Source organism: Antedon mediterranea, chromosome 6, assembly GCF_964355755.1.
Source record: "Antedon mediterranea chromosome 6, ecAntMedi1.1, whole genome shotgun sequence".
Classification (NCBI taxonomy): domain Eukaryota; kingdom Metazoa; phylum Echinodermata; class Crinoidea; order Comatulida; family Antedonidae; genus Antedon; species Antedon mediterranea.
The window spans coordinates 6,759,182-6,779,888 of NC_092675.1; the positions used below are offsets into that span (position 1 = coordinate 6,759,182).

General features: G+C 33.9%; 3 protein-coding genes across 3 annotated transcripts; 2 read left to right on the forward strand and 1 right to left on the reverse strand.

Moving 5' to 3' along the window:
* The first annotated feature begins 1,061 nt into the window (after positions 1–1,061).
* On the forward strand, positions 1,062–6,697 carry LOC140051924 (pancreatic triacylglycerol lipase-like). Its single transcript, XM_072097271.1, has 9 exons — positions 1,062–1,155; positions 1,506–1,927; positions 2,123–2,237; positions 2,775–2,891; positions 3,604–3,723; positions 4,162–4,425; positions 4,961–5,087; positions 5,474–5,671; positions 6,410–6,697. The coding sequence occupies exons 1-9, from the start codon at positions 1,062–1,064 to the stop codon at positions 6,492–6,494; spliced, it is 1,542 nt and encodes a 513-aa protein (XP_071953372.1). The 3' UTR covers positions 6,495–6,697.
* A 353-nt stretch (positions 6,698–7,050) lies between these two features.
* On the forward strand, positions 7,051–8,829 carry LOC140051925 (uncharacterized). The gene is made up of 4 exons (XM_072097272.1): positions 7,051–7,221; positions 7,531–7,663; positions 8,091–8,285; positions 8,745–8,829. Exons 1-4 carry the CDS (start codon positions 7,110–7,112, stop codon positions 8,827–8,829), a joined length of 525 nt encoding a protein of 174 aa, XP_071953373.1. The 5' UTR covers positions 7,051–7,109.
* Positions 7,850–13,954, reverse strand: LOC140052009 (uncharacterized). The gene is made up of 4 exons (XM_072097380.1): positions 13,165–13,954; positions 10,516–10,650; positions 10,181–10,360; positions 7,850–9,624 (listed from the first exon to the last, which is right to left on the reverse strand). Exons 1-4 carry the CDS (start codon positions 13,822–13,824, stop codon positions 9,163–9,165), a joined length of 1,437 nt encoding a protein of 478 aa, XP_071953481.1. The 5' UTR covers positions 13,825–13,954; the 3' UTR covers positions 7,850–9,162.
* Between the last annotated feature and the right edge of the window lie 6,753 nt (positions 13,955–20,707).

Genomic DNA, 20,707 nt, shown 5'->3' on the forward strand with positions numbered 1-20,707 from the left:
TAGAAAGTAAACAACAACATCTGACCACATATGCTTAAACTAATTAAATTATCAATATTTAACTAAATAATATGCTTTTATAAAGTTAACTTGTTTACTACGGTATAAATGTTACATTTTAGTTTGTATAATAATAGTATATACATACATACATGCGGTTGAGGTAGATAATTAAACTTTTATTCACAACACAACAAAGAGAAGAAAATGTTTACCTGAAATGTTCGTCAGCTGAAGCTGAAGACTTCATCCGCGGAATGAGCCGTTTCTCGCTGTTGGACGAAAATGTTTTTCATTTTATTGTGTTGTGATCAAAAGTTTAATTATCTATAATACACCAACACAGATGAGTCTTCATGCTAATACATATATATTAATAAATATTATTGGCCCATACAACAGGCCAATATAAACTAGAGATCCGATAAATTCACTTTGTTCCAGCTCAAGTAGGCTTAATAGACATATGAAACGCACCAAAATGTTTAACTTCTTACTAATCGCTGTACATTATTGTTAAGAAAATAGGGAACTTTCGATTTGTCGGAAATCGAAAGCTCTATAATGCGTGGTTCCCACTAGTGATGCAACGTAACGCAACGACGTATTGACGCAAATTTATGTATTGCGTAATCACAAGTGAGAACCGACGACGCAACAGTGCTGCAAACATCGCAGGTTTGATTTCACGCAGGCGGGGACAAACACAATTATTGGAAGGGCATTTTCTTACGTTGCGTAGGTTGCGTCGCTAGTGAGAACCAAGCTTAATGTCGGCAACCTTAAGATACACACATTTTATCATAATACCGCCAATTACTTGATATATACTAAAACAAGTCGCAATCAAATTAGTGAAGAGAGATACTGGCGGATTTTATCATGAAATATGTGAAGGCAATTTATAGATAACACATCCTTTTCAGTAACTTACTATAGAACCATACGTTACAAATCATTCACTTTCACACGTATGTGCGTAATAAAACTGATTCTTAACACGGCTATCCTGACTCAAGATAGCTTTGATCTTATAGACAGTTGATAGTATAGGTGTCAACATGGCGTCAAAATCAGGAGTAATTCTGAGCATTTTGCTGCTTTCCACAGTTCAATGCGTCACTGGTTTTAAACCTCTACGTGATTGGATATTTGGTGAGTTTTTATTTTTTTTAAAGTAATGTTATATTCTTAAATAGGCTTCCTCAAGAAAACGATCTTATATCATTACATTATTGTTGGAACAAAATCAATAATAGTAGAATCGGTATTGCCTAAACTCATCAATCAAATCAAATAATGTTATATTAGTGTAAATTGATATCAATCAATCAATCAATCAATCAATCAATAGCGGTTCTTCGCTATACTAAACAAAATAGTTTCAATTTTATTATTAATTATGTAGGCAATATAATCATAATATACAATTCCATATCATCCACCTTATAAGTGCTGTTATACACCAATAAAGGTATACCGATTATCAGTGTATTTTCTTGTAGGCAAATCTACAATCGTCTGCTACAGTGATATCGGGTGTTTCGATAAAGGACCGCCATTTTATGATGTACCGGATCGTCCTATAAGTTACCTCCCTGATACTAGAGACCAAGTTGGCACAACTTTTCTTTTAAACACCCGAAAGAACCCAACCCACCACCAAGAACTAAAAACCAAGGATTTATCGACCATTACAAACTCATTCTTTAATCCCGCCTTGGGGACAAAGATTATGACCCATGGGTTTTTGGAGTCCGGAAACGTTTGGTGGCTAGAAGATATGAAGACAGAATTTCTGAATAACGATGATTTTAATGTTATAAGAGTTGGCTGGGCTCCCGGAGCACGTGAATTATACGGGCAAGCAAGTGCCAACACTCGAATTGTTGGTGCTGAAATATCATTTCTATTGGACAAGTTAAAGGTAACGCAATATTTATTATACAATGTTTTGTTTTTGTGTTGAGTTTTAATGAAACGACAGGAATATAATGTCATTCAACGCTGTTAATAGAAAACATTGTTTGCTCAGAAGATATCCCTTTATAATTTTACTGTATGCGTTTCTGAGTTCAATAAATGTAAAACTATAATGTATTGGCATTGGTATATTGCACAGGAATTGTATGGCTACACCGCTGATAAAGTCCACGTGATCGGACACAGTCTTGGCGCTCACGTCGCAAGTTACGTAGGAGAGGAGCAAACTAATCCTAAACTAGGACGAATTACAGGTATAATTAAAATATATGTTAAGAAACCCATATTCTGGGAAAACCTCTTTTAAGGGGACAATTGTTGGGTCCCGAATCGGAAGATGTCTCCTTGATAGTGTTCTAAGTCTGCTTTATTATTCATATAAGCTTACCTGTGAATTCACATGTTCCTCGTAACCATATATCTAGACATGCACTGCCATGCCTAAAGGGTCTTCCACACCTGTTACGACACTGTTCCGGTACGACGAATCGAATGCCAATGTTTCGTTTTTACTATGCGCCAATCGATATGCGCGTAGCCGCGTAAAAACGAAACATTGACGTTCGATTGGATTTTCCGTCGCCGGACCGGAACCGTGCCGGAGCAGGTGTGAAAGGGCCATTATTGAAGTTGTCATTATAGCCTATACTATGAATATATACTATAATAGTACAGAGTTGTACAGCAAAGTTTTACCTAACCCGAACATGTTTAATGGAGTAATGTACTTAGACTTAGGCCCGAATATACAAAACAGCAATTGACATTATTATTATTATCTGTTTATTCAGGAATGGATCCAGCAGGACCCTATTTCGAAGGCATGGATATCATTGTTCGTCTGGATCCATCCGATGCGACGTTTGTTGATATTATTCACACTGACACAGATCCGATCTATACATTTGGTAAAATAAAAGGCTCATATGAATCACAAGATACATATCCGACGTCATATGATGAAAATAAGCCTACGAGTGGTGTCAGTATAATAAATGCTGAAATAAAGAAAAAGATAGAAAGAAAAACAAAGACATGCATACGTTTTTGTTGAACGAAAAATGAATACTGTAAAACCCAACATTTTCGCGCGTCCTTTATTTTCGCGACTTTCGCAATTGAACAACGATCGCGAAAATAAAGGACATAATAATAATAATAATAATAATAATAATAATAATAATAACAGGATTTTTATAGCGCACATACCACTCAAGAGTGCTCAAGGCGCATTCAAAAAAATAAAACAAATATTACAAATGCCCGACAAATAAAATGCAATTTCTTTGGAGGGTCCCCATCCGTTCTCGTTCTGTCGCGGTCCCGGACCCCTACCTAGGTGACCAAACAAAGGAACAGGATACACATTTGCCTTGCCACAGACGACCGGAAAATCGCGCGGAAAATCGCGAAATTCCCAACGATGTTGTTCACAGTCGATCATGCCTAGGCTTAGTTAGCCTGGGCTTAAAAATAAATCGCGAAAATTTAGGGCCGCGAACATTTTGGGCTTTACAGTAACCAGGAAGACACGACTTCCCAATAAAGTCTCTATTTTGGCATTAGTTTTACTTTCATGTATATTCTAATTAAATTATAAACATTATTTGTCTGAATTAGGATACGGAATATATGTACCGGTTGGACACATGGACTTTTACCCAAATGGAGGGTTCGAGCAGGTTGGCTGTGATCAGGGTATTATATCTAATCTTATCACAGAGGGCGGTGTGTACGATGGTAAGTTAGAGTACAATGGAAAATAATAAAATAATATCGTGTTGTTAGATGATTTCGAAATTATTACCAAAAAGACTACAAGCCCACTATTCTAAATGATTATAGATTAAATTTACACGAAAGAAATATTAGTAAGTGTAATTTGCTCAAATATCGTAGTGATATGACGTCATCGTGTCCATATATGGGCACATCACATTGTTTGATAGTGCAGACAGAGATTTATACCGTATACAATATGAATAGGGTATATAAATTGTATCTGATTTCTTTATATTTAAAGTTGACATAATTATGCTTATAGTGTATTTATTATAATTACAGTTTGAATTCTATTCTGTGTCGGAAGATGAAAAACGTCACCTCGGCTTTTGCTTTGTTGATGTTTATATGTTTGTTTTGAAATAAATACAATTAATGTTATGTTAAATATTACAGCCGGTGTTCAGTACGTGGCCTGCAACCATATGCGTTCATACGAATACTTCATCGAGTCAATCAACACAAAGTGTCCATTCAGGGCGTACGAATGTACCCATAGAGGTTATGGGAAAGACGGTTACAAGTACTTCTCCCGTGGCGAGTGCTTCGATGGAAGTGAAGGAGTTAGACTAGGCTTCGATTCAATTAAACACAAACCTGCTGATGGTGTAAACAATGTCATATATTATTTGGAGACTAACGATAAATCATCATACTGTGGTAAGAATATTGACAAATAAATACTAATATTCAATTTAACGAGAAAATAGTTAACTACGGCAATAAATAAATAACATTGCACATAATAAACATCGTCTAATTCGGTTTCTTCCAATTTCAAAATTGATTTCATAGTTCTGGACCCCAATGATATTAAGTATTTTACTTTTTTGGGGATATCCATTTAACTCGAGTCTTACAATTGTTTTTAATGTTTATATTGTATGTATTTATGTGACTCTGGTTAATAAATAAATTCAATCACTCAATGGTTAAACTATATCATTTTATGTACAGTTGAAATGTATTATTACGTATGCCTATTCTTTATCATAATTATACCAGCAAGGCTGCGTTTGTTTAATGTAAACAAGGCCATATACATGGCTGCAGTCGCGTGCTCAAGTTAGTGTTTACCGACCAACCGACCGACCGACCGACATAGTGAGTTGTAGATATTATAAAAATATACGAGTTGGAAAACAATTTTGCTCGAGTTTCAAAAACATACATACTTTTTTTAAATGTTTTTTAGGGTATAATTTCAAGTTTGAAGTGTTCATAGACGATCCTGGTTGGATGAAAGGTAGTACCGAAAAGGGCAAGCTTTTTGTGACACTCATGGGGTACAATACTCAATCAAAGCGGATTGCGTTAACAAAGTAAGACGACTAATTGTTATTTTAAATTATTCTGGGGCCCTTTGAAATTTGCACAGAGCCCTAACAGGGAAAAGGATACCCGACAAAACAAATGTGATGTGCCCATATATGGGCATGATGATGTCATATCACTACCATGTTTGGGCATATCACTAATGTACCATATTTGGGCATATCACACTTTTTTGTCACATAAAGTTTGATAGTATAGACAGAGCGTAACCATTAGGTAGCTTAACTACTTAACGTGTGTTTCCTATTGTCTATAAGTATTTTTGGGTCGGTGTAAAATAATCTACACATACTAAGCCCAGGATTGGTTTAAGCTAATCTAGAATCTTGTTAATCTCTTATTTTGATACTCGTATTTTAATATATATATATAGGAATTCCGAGTCATTTATACCTGGAGCACTGAGCACATACATAGCCGCGTCTGACGCAGACCCTGGTACCCTGTCTGGAATTCTGTTTGAGTGGGAATACGACCCAGACTGGTACAAGCCCTGGGATTGGGATATTTGGACCAACCCGGAGATATACGTACACAAGATTGTTATCACTGATGGAGAGGATTCTAGCAGGTATGATTTAGTATAGTATTAGTATACACGTTCAAACAAATTGTATACACATTTTGTTACGTTTTATCAGAAAAAAAAGATATTTGTCCTACTCTGACGTAATTTGCACTTTTTACTAAGTACATTGAGAATACTTGCGCTTTGCTACTCTACAGTAGTTACAAACAATTACAGACATGTTGGTGCAGTACCCGCTCAAATATAACCCCTAGTGATCTGGAAGTATTCTCAATGTACTTACAGTAGTCTAAAGTACAAATTACGTCAGAGTAGGGCAAAACATCTGACCAATTACTCAACACCCTGACGCAAAGCTACTCCACAGTAGTTACAAACAATTACAAGAAAAACAGGTTGAAAATATAAAGAAACATTAGAGAACAATAAGAGCAATTTGTTGCTGAAATGATGTAACAGTTAAATTGATATCAAATGTCAAGAACTCCTTATAAATTCCCTTATGTTCTAAAATGTTCATGTTACTATAATTATGTAGGTTAGTGAATGGTGATGTATTACATAAATCATGATATTTATTCTTTAAGCAGCAGTACCTAAACGCAACTACTTTGCAATGAGATAATTATCGATTTAAAAAGCAGGGAAAAAAACTCCAAGCCACGCCACCAAATAATTATGAATTTAAAGATAAATCTAGTGAGAGTGAAATAAGTCACACCTTGTTACTGTTTTACAACCATTTATGAGTAAATCATTTATTTTCTTTTTTCATATCAGTGTTACCATGTGTGGGGCTAGGGGAGACAAAATCAAGGCAAATGAAGACACTGCTGCCATGTTTCCAGTCAATAACTGTGACTAAGTGTCCCTTGATGTGTGAAGGCAGATACAAAGAGAAATAGCCTAACGTAAAACAACACAATGATATATAATATATCTATTTTAAATATACAATTTCAATTTTAATTCCCGTCATGCTAAATGTAATCGATTAGCCATTAATGCACACAAGTTTGAAAATGTTTTAATATCAGATTTATTTTAGTCCTAATTATGAAATAATATATTATGATGATGACGGCTTTGACGATATTAAATATAATACATTAGTCAAAGCAAAGATGTTTTTATCTATTTATTAAGTTGTGTTGAGTGAACAGGTAAAACATTCTGTTGTTTCATATACGTTACACAGGCAGAGCTCGAGAGACTTATGGGGGAGGGGGGCAGGGGAGAGAAAAATACATACACGCGAACTGTTCAATCAAGCTTACTTACATGCAGGCCGAAACCAAATAGTTTTGCTACGAGAAAATGACATATGGTAAAAGATAGTATATCTATCCATAAATTGTTTCAATAAACGTAAAAACAGATAACATTTGTGGTTAATAGGTCTAAGCGTGTATCACGCAAAATGTTGATTACACAATGATAAGGTCGGTAAGCGTAAAGGTATTTAAATAGCAGATAACTAATGTGTTCCAATTGTATTACAAATACGTACACGATTCCCGAGTCTGTAATTGCAAAAATGAGGTTTCTAACATTTATTGCCGTTACCTTCGTTCTCATTGATTTGTCATGCGGTAAGTAAAGTATCTTCTTCTATAAAAAAAAAACTGCTAATTAATATTATTAAGGCTATTAACATTATTTTTCATTTAAGCGATTTCTATTAATATCATATTTCGTTATTTGGATATGTGTTGTGTGGAAACTGTTTATCTTTCCACACCCGCGACACAACAGACATCCTATCCTGTTTTTTAGTGAAGTCCTCAGAGTGTAGTATTATACCAAAGCAGATTTCTTTGATTAGACCATCGATATAATAAATCCATGATTAGACCTACAACTAAACAAGTTATTCAATCTGAATTATATTATATATTTAGCGGAGACGTTCAATGTAGAAGTTAAGATTGATCAACCCCCACAACGAGTTCAGAGAAAGCAAGAGGATAAAGGCGTGCTTTTCATCACGTTTATTGGTGCAGACCATCAGACTGGAAAACTTCCTCTAAGCAAGTAGGCCTAATCATTGACAAAAAATATTCAAATATACTATTACATGACGCTTGTTTCATATCTTGTCAGTGCTGCAAGATCTGTGCTTGTTGCTATTAACAGTAATATTAAATGTTGTTTATTACATGTATGTATGTATTTATAGTGTTGTATATAAATAGAAATACACATTAAAAGAAATAGGGCAAAATGGAATTATTTATTAGGCCTTAATTAATTTGTGATAAAACATATCAAAATACACTACAAATATAATATAAAATAATAAATATTAAAATGTACATTATGAATTAAAATAAAAATGTGTTATCCATTCCAAGCACACTAGAGTGTTTCCGTTAATTATAACGTCGATGCGGTAGCTTATTTACAATTAACAGTGATCGTATCTTAAGCGATTTCTATTATTATTTCTATTTTCTTGCAGAAAATCAGAGGTCTTCACACCAGGCCAGGTGTACTCATATGAGCTAACAGACGTCCCAGATGACCTAGGCGATCTGGTTGGCGTGTACTTGTACTGGGATTACGATGCAGATTGGTATAATCCTTTAAAATGGGACATCTGGATTGATCCTATTATGTATGTACATGAGCTGAGGATTACATCGCCAACCCAGAAGTAAGTCAAATATTACAATAATATTATAATACAGATTTAGATAAATACAGTATTATTATTATGAACAAAAATACATGGGTACGTATTGACAAAAAACATCTGTTTTAAAACCGTAACTTTGTATAAGAGAGCAATGAATAACTGCATTGTTTGTTATATCAAGGCAATCTAACAAAAGGACACTGAGCTCGTCTGGCCAATAAAGGAACTAAACAGTTCTTTGATCTTATGTCTGGCTGCGACAGATTCCAACAGTACTGTAGATTTTACATATTCTCGCAGGCACAGATAATTCTTTATACTTGCCCAAAGTCTCTATAGTTACTGTCTTAATGTTTCAGTCGACGTTTCGACATTTGTATATACTATTCCAGTTCCAGTATTATAAGTATGAAACGCCGTGTGCCAGAATGTTGATCTTTTTACCAATGTTAATACTTTTGTGTTGTTAAATTACAGATATGTAATGTGTGGCAGCAAGGCTCCAATAATGGCGGGGAAAGAGAACAGAGCATTCTTCACAAGTTCGGTACCATGTGCTTGATTTGAATATAATAATGAACTAAATAAAAGTAATTTATCACTGATAATATCGTTATTCTCTTCAATGACATATCAAATATCTATATCTTATAATAATTCTGATGAGCTAAATCATGACTTAGAATAGGCCTATTTTTAGTTATTACTATTATAGGCTTAAAAATCGCCTGGAAATGTTTTGTGCACTACAATAAAGTAAAACTCACAACGTTTCTCATATTAAATAGAATATTCAAACTATTAATCACATACTTCTTTCACCTTGGCATTTAACAAATCGGTATAAGCTGTTCCATTTGTCATTGATTTGATATATCCAGCGAATCAATTGTCTTTACAATATGGATTCCGATAATGATCTAAATCTAGCTCGATGTGACCTAGTAGCATTTTTCTTTACCTGTTCCTTTATGTATTCATTTATTATCTTTACACATGCATTGTGATCCAGTTGTTGAAGGAGCGATTTCAGTTCACACAAAGCCGCTGTAGTGTTCAATTTCCTTCTTCTGCAATTGAGTTCCCATCTGTTGAGCACGAGAATTGTTGGACTTGAATCGGTTGGACAGTTTTTCGGAGCCTCTGGTCCCATCCATGTGATTTGATCTCCAGAAATATTCATCAATTGCGCTAAGCCTCGGTAGTCGCATAGCCTTAATTCTGTCTCGTCTTGCCTCTGTGATTCCCTAAGAACATCAAGCTGAATGGATAGACTACATCGTACGTTCTGTGATAGAATTGGTGGGTTTACCGGTGAGGGTGAAAACTGAACTTCCATGTACTTGTCCAGACTTTCCTATTTGCAATAAAAATATAGAATATTTAATAAACGTATCGAGTCATGCATAACGATTTAATTCACAGTAATCAGTTTTAGCAGCAAACTATTACAGGTAAATCTCGGCATAAGGCAAAGGTATTGCTTATCTTCAAGTTAAACTGGAAACTCCCAATGCAGGCAGCAGTGCAGTACAACACCTATTCAGATCAGCACACCGGGAAATATATAAATTATAAACACATAGTCATTTTAACATTAAAGGGTAATTTAAGGAGGGTGATCCATCCAATTGCTGATCATTAGGGACCCTCAGAGGTTCACAAGATAAACATATACACAAGATGCTCTACATAAACAAAGTCTTTGGGAGTGGAGTTGTAATTTTGTCCTTAGAAAAATCCTGACATGTGACGGGACTTGAACCCAGGACCCTTAGAGTGGTAGCCAAGCATCATAACCACCAAGCCACAACTTTTACTGTTTGTTCATATTGTCACATAATAATTGTTGTTGTTGTTATTGTTAATCATTCAATTATGTGTACACCAAAGTAAAAATCCACATTTATTACCTGTTGTTTGAAATCAGCAGCTGTATCATAACATCTATTAGTTTGAACTTGCGCAATATGAACGGTCTTACCACCGATAGTTACCTCGAATGTCAAGAAAGCATCGCTAATTGAACAGTCTACCAGAAACTGACGATGAATGTATCCCATATCAGAAAAAACATCACTGACACAAATCATCTAAATATAGAAACAGCGTATTATAAATGGAGAACAAACGTTATTTTAGCGTGATTATCAATGTACTATAGGCCTACTGTTATTGATTAATATTAATTTATGTAACTAACATTCCGACTACAGATATCTATAAGAATATAACAATGAAGTCTTACATATTCCAGTGGTTTGGTTTTACATTCAACGCAATCAGTAATTCTGAAATTTACTTCATCACTTGAGTTGTATGATCCAACCTTAACTGGTTTTCCAAGTGCTTGAGAAGAACCTTGTTCTTCGTCCTTTAAATTCTGGAGAAATAGGATAATACAATGTAAAATCTGTTTTCTTAAAGAAATGTATGAAATATAACCAGGGAAGAATGAATTTCACTCTTCCCCGATATAACGATATTTATTTGATCTGAATAGGCGTTGTACTGCACTGCTGCCTGCAAGAGTTTCCAGTTGAACTTGACGATAATAAAATACAGTACCTTTGCCTTATATTAAAAAATATATTCAAGATTAATAAATAATATTTCGATAAAATGATTAAATAGGCCTAATAACAGTTAAACAATCATTGTAAAATGTGTAGGCCTACTTCTGAAGTTCTGCTAATTTTATTTTCCGATATTGTGAAATAGCTTATGATATGAATAATTAATTATTAATGACGATGTAGATATCAAATGCGTGCTCAATTGTCAAATTATGACTACTGATTATATCAGATTATAAAATAGATTATTAATACTATAGTAATACAGACGCATGCAGCTATCAATACGGTACGACTGCACTGCTGAAAGATGTAAAAAAGAAAAGAAAAATTCGCGCACTGTCACGACCTTTATCACTTTTAAGCTCCGCCTTCTAATTTGCATGTTAAAACGTTCTGTCTCACGCTTGAGTAGGCTCAGCACACAAAATGAATTTTGTTTATACAAAATGAATTTTGTCTATACAAAATGAATTTTGTCAGCACAAAATGAATTTTGTCAACACAAAATTAATTTTGTCGACTACAAACTGAATTTTGTCGACACAAAATAAATTTTGTCGACACATAATTTACTATGTCTACATAGACGTAATTTTGTTGACACAGAATGAATTCTGTCGACACAGAATGGATTTTGTCTAAATAGAATTAATTCTGTCGACACAAAATCCAATTATGTGTCACATAATTGAATTATGTCGACAAAATGAGTAATGTCCCGAACGGCGCCCCGTACTTAAGTACTTCTGAATTACTTAATTAAAATTATGAATAATACCACCAAACTTACGAGTTAGGATGACTATAGCGAGGCATTTAATAAAAAGGCAAACTGCCTTAAAATGTAAATGTGACATGTCACACTTGCCATATGATTGGTTGTTGCCTACATTCCTTGTTGTTTTTTTGTTTTTTTACCATTTTCCACAAAGTTTCACCGATAAGATCAACACCGTACCCCCACGTGAAATGATCAAATACAAGGTCTTCAGATTCTCCCACATTTTGCAAACTGATTGCGAATTTAATTTCAAAATGTACGTGATTGTTGGCGTTCCCTTGGGCAATCATGAATACATCGATCAAGATGAGATCGTAGTTGTGACGTCATCTGCCTTATTCAAACGAATTCATAACTCGAGGAAATTGATCATCTTTAATATGAACTGAATATTTTGGTTAGATATGTATTTTCATATGTACTAATCATAATATTGTAAAATATTAAATAATATAAGCTCGTTTGTTTACTTAATTTATGTTGTTGTCGTTACAAGCTTTAATATAGTATCATAAAGATTTTATTAAGTATCCAATAATAATAATATTCATAGATCTTATAATATAGAGGCATTTAGTATTATCTATACATACAATGTTAACGCGGTAATGTAAACAACATGGAGTTTATTACTACTATACTACCACGCCTATGTTTGTAATAACAGGTTGTCATATTAACGAAAACATGATAAGGATAATTATTACTAAATAATTCAGTTTTTTAATTTATTTTTTATATTCCACATCTGCCAGGCAATTTGACAGGGTACTTGTAAAGGTATAGTATTACAGTACAATATACCATCCACCGATGCATTATAATTCATAATGGAGTTAACATTATAAAACTAAAAGACTTATTTACATACAACCTGTCCTATTGGTATAAAAGCACTCTAGGCGTTGTTTACTGTTCTGATGATGAGAATAGTTTCTCGAAACATGTCACATTTTTTTACATTTAAGGCAGTTTTCCTTTTTATTAAATGTCTCGCTTTAGTCATCTTAATTAAAATTGTATTAAATGTGTATGTAAAATCCGTTTTCTTGAGGAAATGTGAGAAATATAACCAGGCCCTGATAACGATATTTATTTGGTAGTAATTAAAATTCTATTGAATTCATTGTTCTATTTACTTTAATACAAATATGCCGGATTTGTACAGAACATAAAACTGATTTTACATAATTATAGTTGTGATAGGCATAGGGAAACTCCCAGAACTGGCCAGTGATATACTGAGAATTTAATTAATAGGCCTATACAGTTAATGTTTGATAAGCTCATGCTCCATTTATCATTAGGCCTACAAACAAAACATCTTAATTATCAAGAAGGTGTTTCCCCATTTTAACAATAAACATAATAAACCAATCACTATGAAGCGATTTTATATACAAATTTGTATTAGTATAGGCCTAGACGTAATTTTAATTAAATGAAACATAATTTTAGTTTGAAATGATAATATAAAATAACGATGATCAATTTCTTTTTATGAGAAACAATATGTTTAAATATGTATTTTAATTACCCTTAAAGCATAGTAGGTACTGCAAAATACTCGAAAAGTAAATGTATTTTGTGTATTCTTCTCTAAAAAGGCAGATACATAGATGGGTGTATTTCCTTCGCTTATAGTTTGCACTCCACTATCAAATTTAATCCCTGTAAAGTGATTTAGATGCAGAATCACTGCGCTTTCTTCTATACAACACAAACCATCACTACTGGTATCATACGGCCTCCATTTCATAGGTTCTCCGAGTTTCTGAACACTCAACTTGATTCTTGTATGCATCTGTTCGTAGAGTAATCCGCCATTTTGCTTCAAATTTGGAAAACGTAGTATTATCGAGCTGCTAAATCGAATACCCGGAGGTCCACAGATGATAACATAGTGCTTCTCTGTGTTGTACTCGACTGTATCTAAATACATGAATACGTAGCCGTAGCCCTCCCTTTGTTGTGGCATTGACCCCGGAGGAATGAGCAGTTGAACATCTCCATTTCTCAATTCCATATACCCTCCTCCTTCTCCAACAGGTCCAACTACAAATTTCCCATCACTGCTTACTTCTGAACTTGATATATTGAAGTTTGATTTTAACTGCGAGTGCTTTGTGTCCTTCCATTGTTTGTAAACTTCCTCGCACTGTTTCGATATAATATTTTCTTGATGTTGAATCTCCATATTGTTTGAGTAGACTTCAGAATCAACGCCCAGTTATATTAATTGATCTCGAACCACAGTGATCATCATTTAAATAGCAACAAACTATTGCTATTTGAAGTTATTTTTATACATTATGGATAAACCTGAACATGTAGCATTGAACTATCTACTATGTATGTTGTAGGTAACCACCATACCAGCAACGATAATTTGTTCAGCGACGATGGATTGATGATGATTGGAATATTACAATTCTTAGGTGTCTATCCCCTCGGGTAATAACAAAGTGCGAGCCAACGAGGCACGCGAGGCAGACAGGCAAGTCGGAAATTTATGCGAGGAATCGTTTTACCATCATAAAAAGTGCGAGGCAGGAAATCACCGAAATTGATTGATTATCCTGAATACGTGACGTAGCAAGTAGTCTTTATTTATAGACCATTGCTATACCGCGGTCTAACCTGTTAGCGGTCTTTAAAATTAAAGCCTACTCGAAGGAGTCTTAAAACAGTCTTAAACCTCTCTGTTTGTTGCTTTAACGTATTATTTATCGTCAAAGACAACCAATTGAACGAGTTTTAAGTGTTAAATCAAATAATAACAATCTAGAATAGATTGTCTTGCCTAGAAATGTACGTACTGTTATGATTGTGATTTGTACGGAAGCCCGTTCGGGCCACAAGTTAACTATATTTTAAAAGCTGTTATCTGGCGGCCGCCACTTAATTATCTGGCGGCCGCCACTTAATTATCTGGCGGTGGTCCACTTAATTATCTGGCGGCCGCCACTAAATTATCTGGCGGCCGCCACTTAATTATCTGGCGGCCGCCACTTAATTATCTGGCGGCCGCCACTTAATAATTAGTACATGTTCCATCACGTGACATGTACGTGCATTGGATCAGAGGCGATGTTGCATGCAATAAAATATGGAACGCCAGTAATCTCTTCACATGCGGTGACGTCATGCTCTCAAACTATTTCATTATGCTTTTATACCGCACACCATTATCTTATACTCATTCCTAATGCTCTTATGTGCATAACTAATGCTCTTATACTCATTCTTAATGCTCTTATACTCTTTCTTAATGCTTTTATACTCTTTCTTAATGCTCTTATACTCTTTCTTAATGCTCTTATACTCTTTCTTAATGCTCTTATAATCTTTCTTAATGTTTTTATACTCTTTCTTAAAGCTCAAATACTCTTTCGTCATGCTCTTATGTGACTGTCCATGCTCTTATACTCTTTCGTCATTCTAAATTATGCGACGTATCATGCTCTTATGAGGTAACTAAAAATCCATCGACACATTCTCGACGCACGTGGCGCACTACTTCAAATGTAAAATAATCGACGGCTGTACAAATAAGTCTAGGAAAGTTACAATTATCTTAATTATCTGGCGGCCGCCAGATAATTAAGTGGCGGCCGCCAGATAATTAAGTGGCGGCCGCCAGATAATTAAGTGGCGGCCGCCAGATAATTAAGTGGCGGCCGCCAGATAATTAAGTGGCGACCGCCAGATAATTAAGTGGCGGCCGCCAGATAATTAAGTGGCGGCCGCCAGATAACAGCATTTAAAATATAGTTAACTTGTGGCCCGAACGGGCTTCCGTAGATTTGAACAAGCGTGACGAATTACCTTATTTGGTATTCTACGCGCAAATTACGCCCTAAATGTGTTACTTTACGCGTAAAGTAAGCTTAAATAATTTGACACGATGGATGAAATACAAAACAATCGTTACATAAAAATAAACAATGAGTGTAGGCCTATACACGAATCTATAGATACGCTAGGCCTATTATCAAAATATAAATAATTGATTATTAGGCCTATAATAATAGTTTTTGAAATTGTAAACTATAATATGCTGCCCTCAGCAGTAGTACAGTTATGGGGGCGGATTGCTATAAGCGGTCTATAACCGGTCGCGTAATTTTTTTTTCCAGGACGAACGTGGGCAGAAATCATGAATAATTCATGCTGCCGAAATGTTTGGTCTAGTGGTAGTTCGAGATCTTTCATGAACATGTTTTTTTTAATAGTTGAGAGAGATTATTTAGAGGGTTAGGTTTAGTATATTTAGGAAGTAGATCAGCTATCTTGCAATTCTTTATATAGAAAGTAATTAAGGTAATGAATTATTCATGATTTCTGCCCACGTTCGTCCTGGAAAAAAAAACGCTAATATAACCGGTCTTAGCGCTTAGCCGGCTATAATTCGTGACGTAGCAAGTAGTCTTTATTAATAAACCATTGCTGCAAACGGTCTTTAAAATTAAAACAGTCTTAAACCTCTCTTTTTGTTGCCTTTACGTATTATTTATCGTCAAAGACAACCAATTGAACGAGTTTTAAATAATAACGGTGGTTTTATTCTTATATAGGCCTAGAATAGAATAGATTTTCTTGCGTAGAAATATACGTACTGTTATGATTGTGAATTGAACAAGCGTGACGAACATTACCTTATTTGGTATTCTACGCGCAAAGTACGCCCTCAATTTGTTTAATTTACGCGATCTTATCTAAGACTGTTTTATAGCAATGGTCTAACAGGGGTGGCTTTAGTAAGACCGTCTATCTGATAAAGCCGGCTTTAATCGGGGAGTTAAGTTAAGTTAAGTTAAGAGTGCTGGTCTTGCTAAGATAAGAACTCGTAACAGTTCTTTGATCTTATGTCTGACTGCGACAGATTCCAACAGTACTGTAGTTTTTACATATTCTCGCAGCTACAGATAGTTCTTTATACTTGCCCAAAGTCTCTATAGGCCTATTTACGGTCATTTTTATGTTGTCTGTATTTCAGTCGACGTTTCTACTTTTGTATATAATATTCCAGTTCCAGTATTATACGTATGAACGCCATGTGTGCTAGAATGTTGATATTTTTACCAATATTAATTGTTAAGTACTTTTGCTAAATTACAGATATATCATGTGTGGCAGCAAGGCTCCAATAATGGCGGGGAAAGAGAACAGAGCATTCTTCACAAGTTCGATACCATGTGTTTGATTTAATACCTATATTATTTACTAAATGACCTAATAGACATAATGATATGTTGTCAAACATAATATCGTATTTTCTAATAACTATGCAATTATATTATCAATCAATCGTCAATCGTTCGATTTATATAGCGCAATACCAAAAATCATTGCTCATGTTGATAATAAAACTACTAATATAATCTAAGTATCATTTTTTTTCATTTCTACTGATAATTAATAAAGATTGAACCGTGTAACCAATATCGATATACGTGTTTTTGCATACTTTTATAAATGGCTATGATTAGGCGGATCAAAGGGGATTCGGGGTGTTGGCTTAGGATTATGTTAGCATGTGCTAGCCTAATTTCTGAATTTACTCTTATAACACGAGGCAACGAATCAGATATTTACAACATGATTTCCGTTAATGATTTACGTCTAGTGTTCATGGATCCTGGCTGTTTCTTTGTAAATTCCTCAATTATCTTTACACATTTATTATGATCCAATTGTTGAAGAAACGATTTCAGTTCACTTAAAGCCTCTGTATTCTTCAATTTCCTTCGTCTGCAACTGACTTCCCAATTGTTGAGCAAGAGAATTGTGGGACTTGAATCTGTTGGACAGTTTTTTGGAGCTTCTGGTCCCATCCATGCTATGTGATCGCCAGGAACACCCATCAAATTGGCTAAGCCTCGATAATCGCAGAGCCTTAATTCTTTTTCTCCTTGCCTCTGCGATTGTCTGAGGACATCAAGTTGAATGCATAGCATGGAACGTACGTTCTGTGATAGAATCGGGGGGTTCACTGGTGAAGGTGAAAATTGAACCTCCATAAACTCATCGTCCTATTAAAAAAGTAATAATTTCGGTATACATTACTCATGATTACATACTTTATACTATAAAGAAATAATGATTACATTAAATGTTCAAATATGGCGCACCTACTCCAACAGTCATACCAGAACATGGTGAAATTTGAATTCAGTGTTGGATCGAGGGCGAATATTTGCCATGTGTAAACATTTTTATGAAACCCCTTTTTAATTGTCTTTGTTCCTTTTAAATGGGTCGGCCACCACGGCGTGTAACTTGTACGCACTTGTTATGATAGTCTTGACGCTTTGATCATTTGATATTTATTTATTTCATTTCAATCACGACACACAAAAGTAAAATTGTGACATTGTAAAACAAAGTAATGAAACAGGGACAACCACAGAACAAGCGTCATTTAATAATATTGCTCTTGTTCTTAATTTAAACATAGGATAACAAAATATAAATAAATAGATAGATATACAGTAGAACATTATCTATAAGTTTCAATATACAAAATGTAAAAAACTAACATGAAAACAGTTTATTAAACACGTACGAAAAGAACTGTTTTACCTGTATGCTAGAAATAGCAGGCGTATAACGTCTATTAGTTTGTACTTGTGCCATATGAACGGTCTTACTACCAATAGTTACTTCAAATACCAAGAAAGCATCGCTACTTGAACAGTTTATAAAAAACTGACGATGAATATAACCCATATCAGACAAAATATCGCCAACTCGAATCATCTAATTATAACATAAGTTTAAATGTAATAGCGAGTAAAACAATGAATGGGATAGCACTTTCTATATTATAAAAATGTTATTTATTTACACAAAAGAGTTAAAAAATGAGGGGCTTACATATTCAAGTGGTTTGGTTGTACAATCCACGCAATCAATAATTTGGAAATTCACTTCATCATTTGGGTTGTGTAAACCAATCTTAACTGGGTTTCCAAGTGTTTGAGAGGAAGTTTGAAGTTCTTCTTCCCTTACAATCTGGAGAAAAGAAATTATGCAACTGTATTTCATGTTAAAAAAAAACTTTGTAATAGGCCCTAAGGGTAATTGAAAGTATACTTCAAAGTATCAGAACAATGAAATGTAATTTAACAAAATAGTACTAAAGAAAAGTATTAAAATTACCTTCAAAGAATAATAGGTACTGCAAAATACCCGCAAAGAGAATTTATGATGAGCATTATTTTCTAAAACTGCTGATACATAGATAGGCGTATTCCCATCACATATAGTTTGCACTCCACTATCAACTTTAATCCCTGTAAAGTGATTTAGATGTAGAATCACCGCGCTTTCTTCTATAAAACACAATCCATCACTACTGGTGTCATACGGCCTCCATTTCATAGGTTCTCCGAGTTTCTGAACGCTCAATTTGACTCTTGGGAGCATCTGTTCTAACAGTAACTCGTCTTTCTGCTTTACATTTGGAAAACGTAGTATTATGGAACTGTTAAACCGAATACCGGGAGGTCCACAGATGATAACATAGTGCTTCTCTGTGTTGTACTCGACCGTGTCTGCATACATGAATACGTAGCCATAGCCCTCGGTTTGTTGTGGCATTGCCCCTGGGGGAATGAGCAGTTGAACATCTCCATTTTTCAATTCCATATATCCTCCAGCTTCTCCAATAGATCCAACTACAAATTTTCCATCATTGCTTACTTCTGAACTAGGTGCATCGAAGTTTAATTTTGAAAATGAGTTATATTTCCATTGTCTGTAAACTTTCTCGCATTGTTTCGATATCATATTTTCCTGGTACTGTATCTCCATGTTTGAATAGATATTTTATGCCACACTTTCTTGTTTAATGTTCTTCTAGGCCTACTATATATTTTGTATAAATACTATATTAATCTATTTAACAAGCTATTTCAAGGACAAGATTTCAAAAGCTATTCATACAGAATTTAAATAACAAACAAAACGAAACAATCTATATTTCAAAATATACGCTGAATAGATTCCAATTATTAAAAAATTTGTAAACTATTTTTACAGCATGACTTAACCCAAAGATACGGTATATAACCTTACTGTTACTAATAACACTGAATATAATAGGTTAAACCGAATAGACCAAACAATTCCCTATCAATAGCCTACAAATAACAATTATTGTATCTGGTTGGATCCATTATTTTTCCAGAAAGAAGTAATTTTTTTCCATTTTATTTTATTTTGGTTGATTCAATTTTACAAACAGATAAAATAAAATGTAAAACAAGATAAGAAAATGTACAAGAACAATATTAACTGAATGAACTGCAGATAACCTACGAAAGTTTTTTTTTTTCTTTTTTTTTTCTCTTTTGTGGCGTTAACCACTATTTATTCATTTCATTTCATCAACAGATTAATACAATTATTTCTAATAATAATAATAACTATTCATTGTTATTCTTACTTTTGTTTGGTTTATATATATATAACGTTACTGTTCTTGGAATCAGAGCATTATTTCTTTTCTGTTATCCACCTTTTTTCATAATTTTCTAGTATTTGTTTTTGTTCTATAATTCTCAACATCTAAAATTGTGAACACTTAACTAATAAATGTACTGTAGGAGATACATTTACTAATGTTGTATAGATATATTTTCGGTAGTATTTTTGACATATAATTCATTTATACCCTATATACAGATTATATACATTATTTTAAAAAACGAATATAAAAAAAACAAAAACAAAAATATTAAAAATGCTTTTCTTACTCCTGTGTCTAGTTTTATGTCTCATGGTTATATTTGTTTGCTTATCTTCTCGTGCGTTACTTATGTTGCGTTACGTTTCTTTTTTGTTTTCAATATTAATTTATACAATTTTTTTTTTAAAATTTATATTTCATATAAGATAAACGAAAGTTTAATAAAAAAACACCCTATAATGTATCTATTGGGGTTCCCAAGTGCATATTTCAATTTTGTTATATTATATATATAAATAATCAATAATGATTCGAATATAATTGATATAATTATCCCCTTCAAAAATAAAACCATCTGTTTTCCAAAAATTGGATCGAAAAAATT

What these genes read in the sequence shown, in the direction of transcription:
- LOC140051924 (XM_072097271.1), top strand. Translation starts at nt 1,062, where the DNA reads ATGGCGTCAAAATCAGGAGTAATTCTGAGCATTTTGCTGCTTTCCACA. An exon ending in AGATCCGATCTATACATTTG is followed by an intron (nt 2,892 to 3,603) that starts GTAAAATAAAAG and finishes TGTCTGAATTAG; the next exon opens with GATACGGAATATATGTACCG. An exon ending in GATGGAGAGGATTCTAGCAG is followed by an intron (nt 5,672 to 6,409) that starts GTATGATTTAGT and finishes TTTTCATATCAG; the next exon opens with TGTTACCATGTGTGGGGCTA.
- LOC140051925 (XM_072097272.1), top strand. Translation starts at nt 7,110, where the DNA reads ATGTGTTCCAATTGTATTACAAATACGTACACGATTCCCGAGTCTGTA. An exon ending in TCTCATTGATTTGTCATGCG is followed by an intron (nt 7,222 to 7,530) that starts GTAAGTAAAGTA and finishes TTATATATTTAG; the next exon opens with CGGAGACGTTCAATGTAGAA. An exon ending in ATTACATCGCCAACCCAGAA is followed by an intron (nt 8,286 to 8,744) that starts GTAAGTCAAATA and finishes GTTAAATTACAG; the next exon opens with ATATGTAATGTGTGGCAGCA.
- LOC140052009 (XM_072097380.1), bottom strand. Translation starts at nt 13,824, where the DNA reads ATGGAGATTCAACATCAAGAAAATATTATATCGAAACAGTGCGAGGAA. An exon ending in AAACCAAACCACTGGAATAT is followed by an intron (nt 10,361 to 10,515) that starts GTAAGACTTCAT and finishes TTCTATATTTAG; the next exon opens with ATGATTTGTGTCAGTGATGT. An exon ending in CTGCTGATTTCAAACAACAG is followed by an intron (nt 9,625 to 10,180) that starts GTAATAAATGTG and finishes TATTGCAAATAG; the next exon opens with GAAAGTCTGGACAAGTACAT.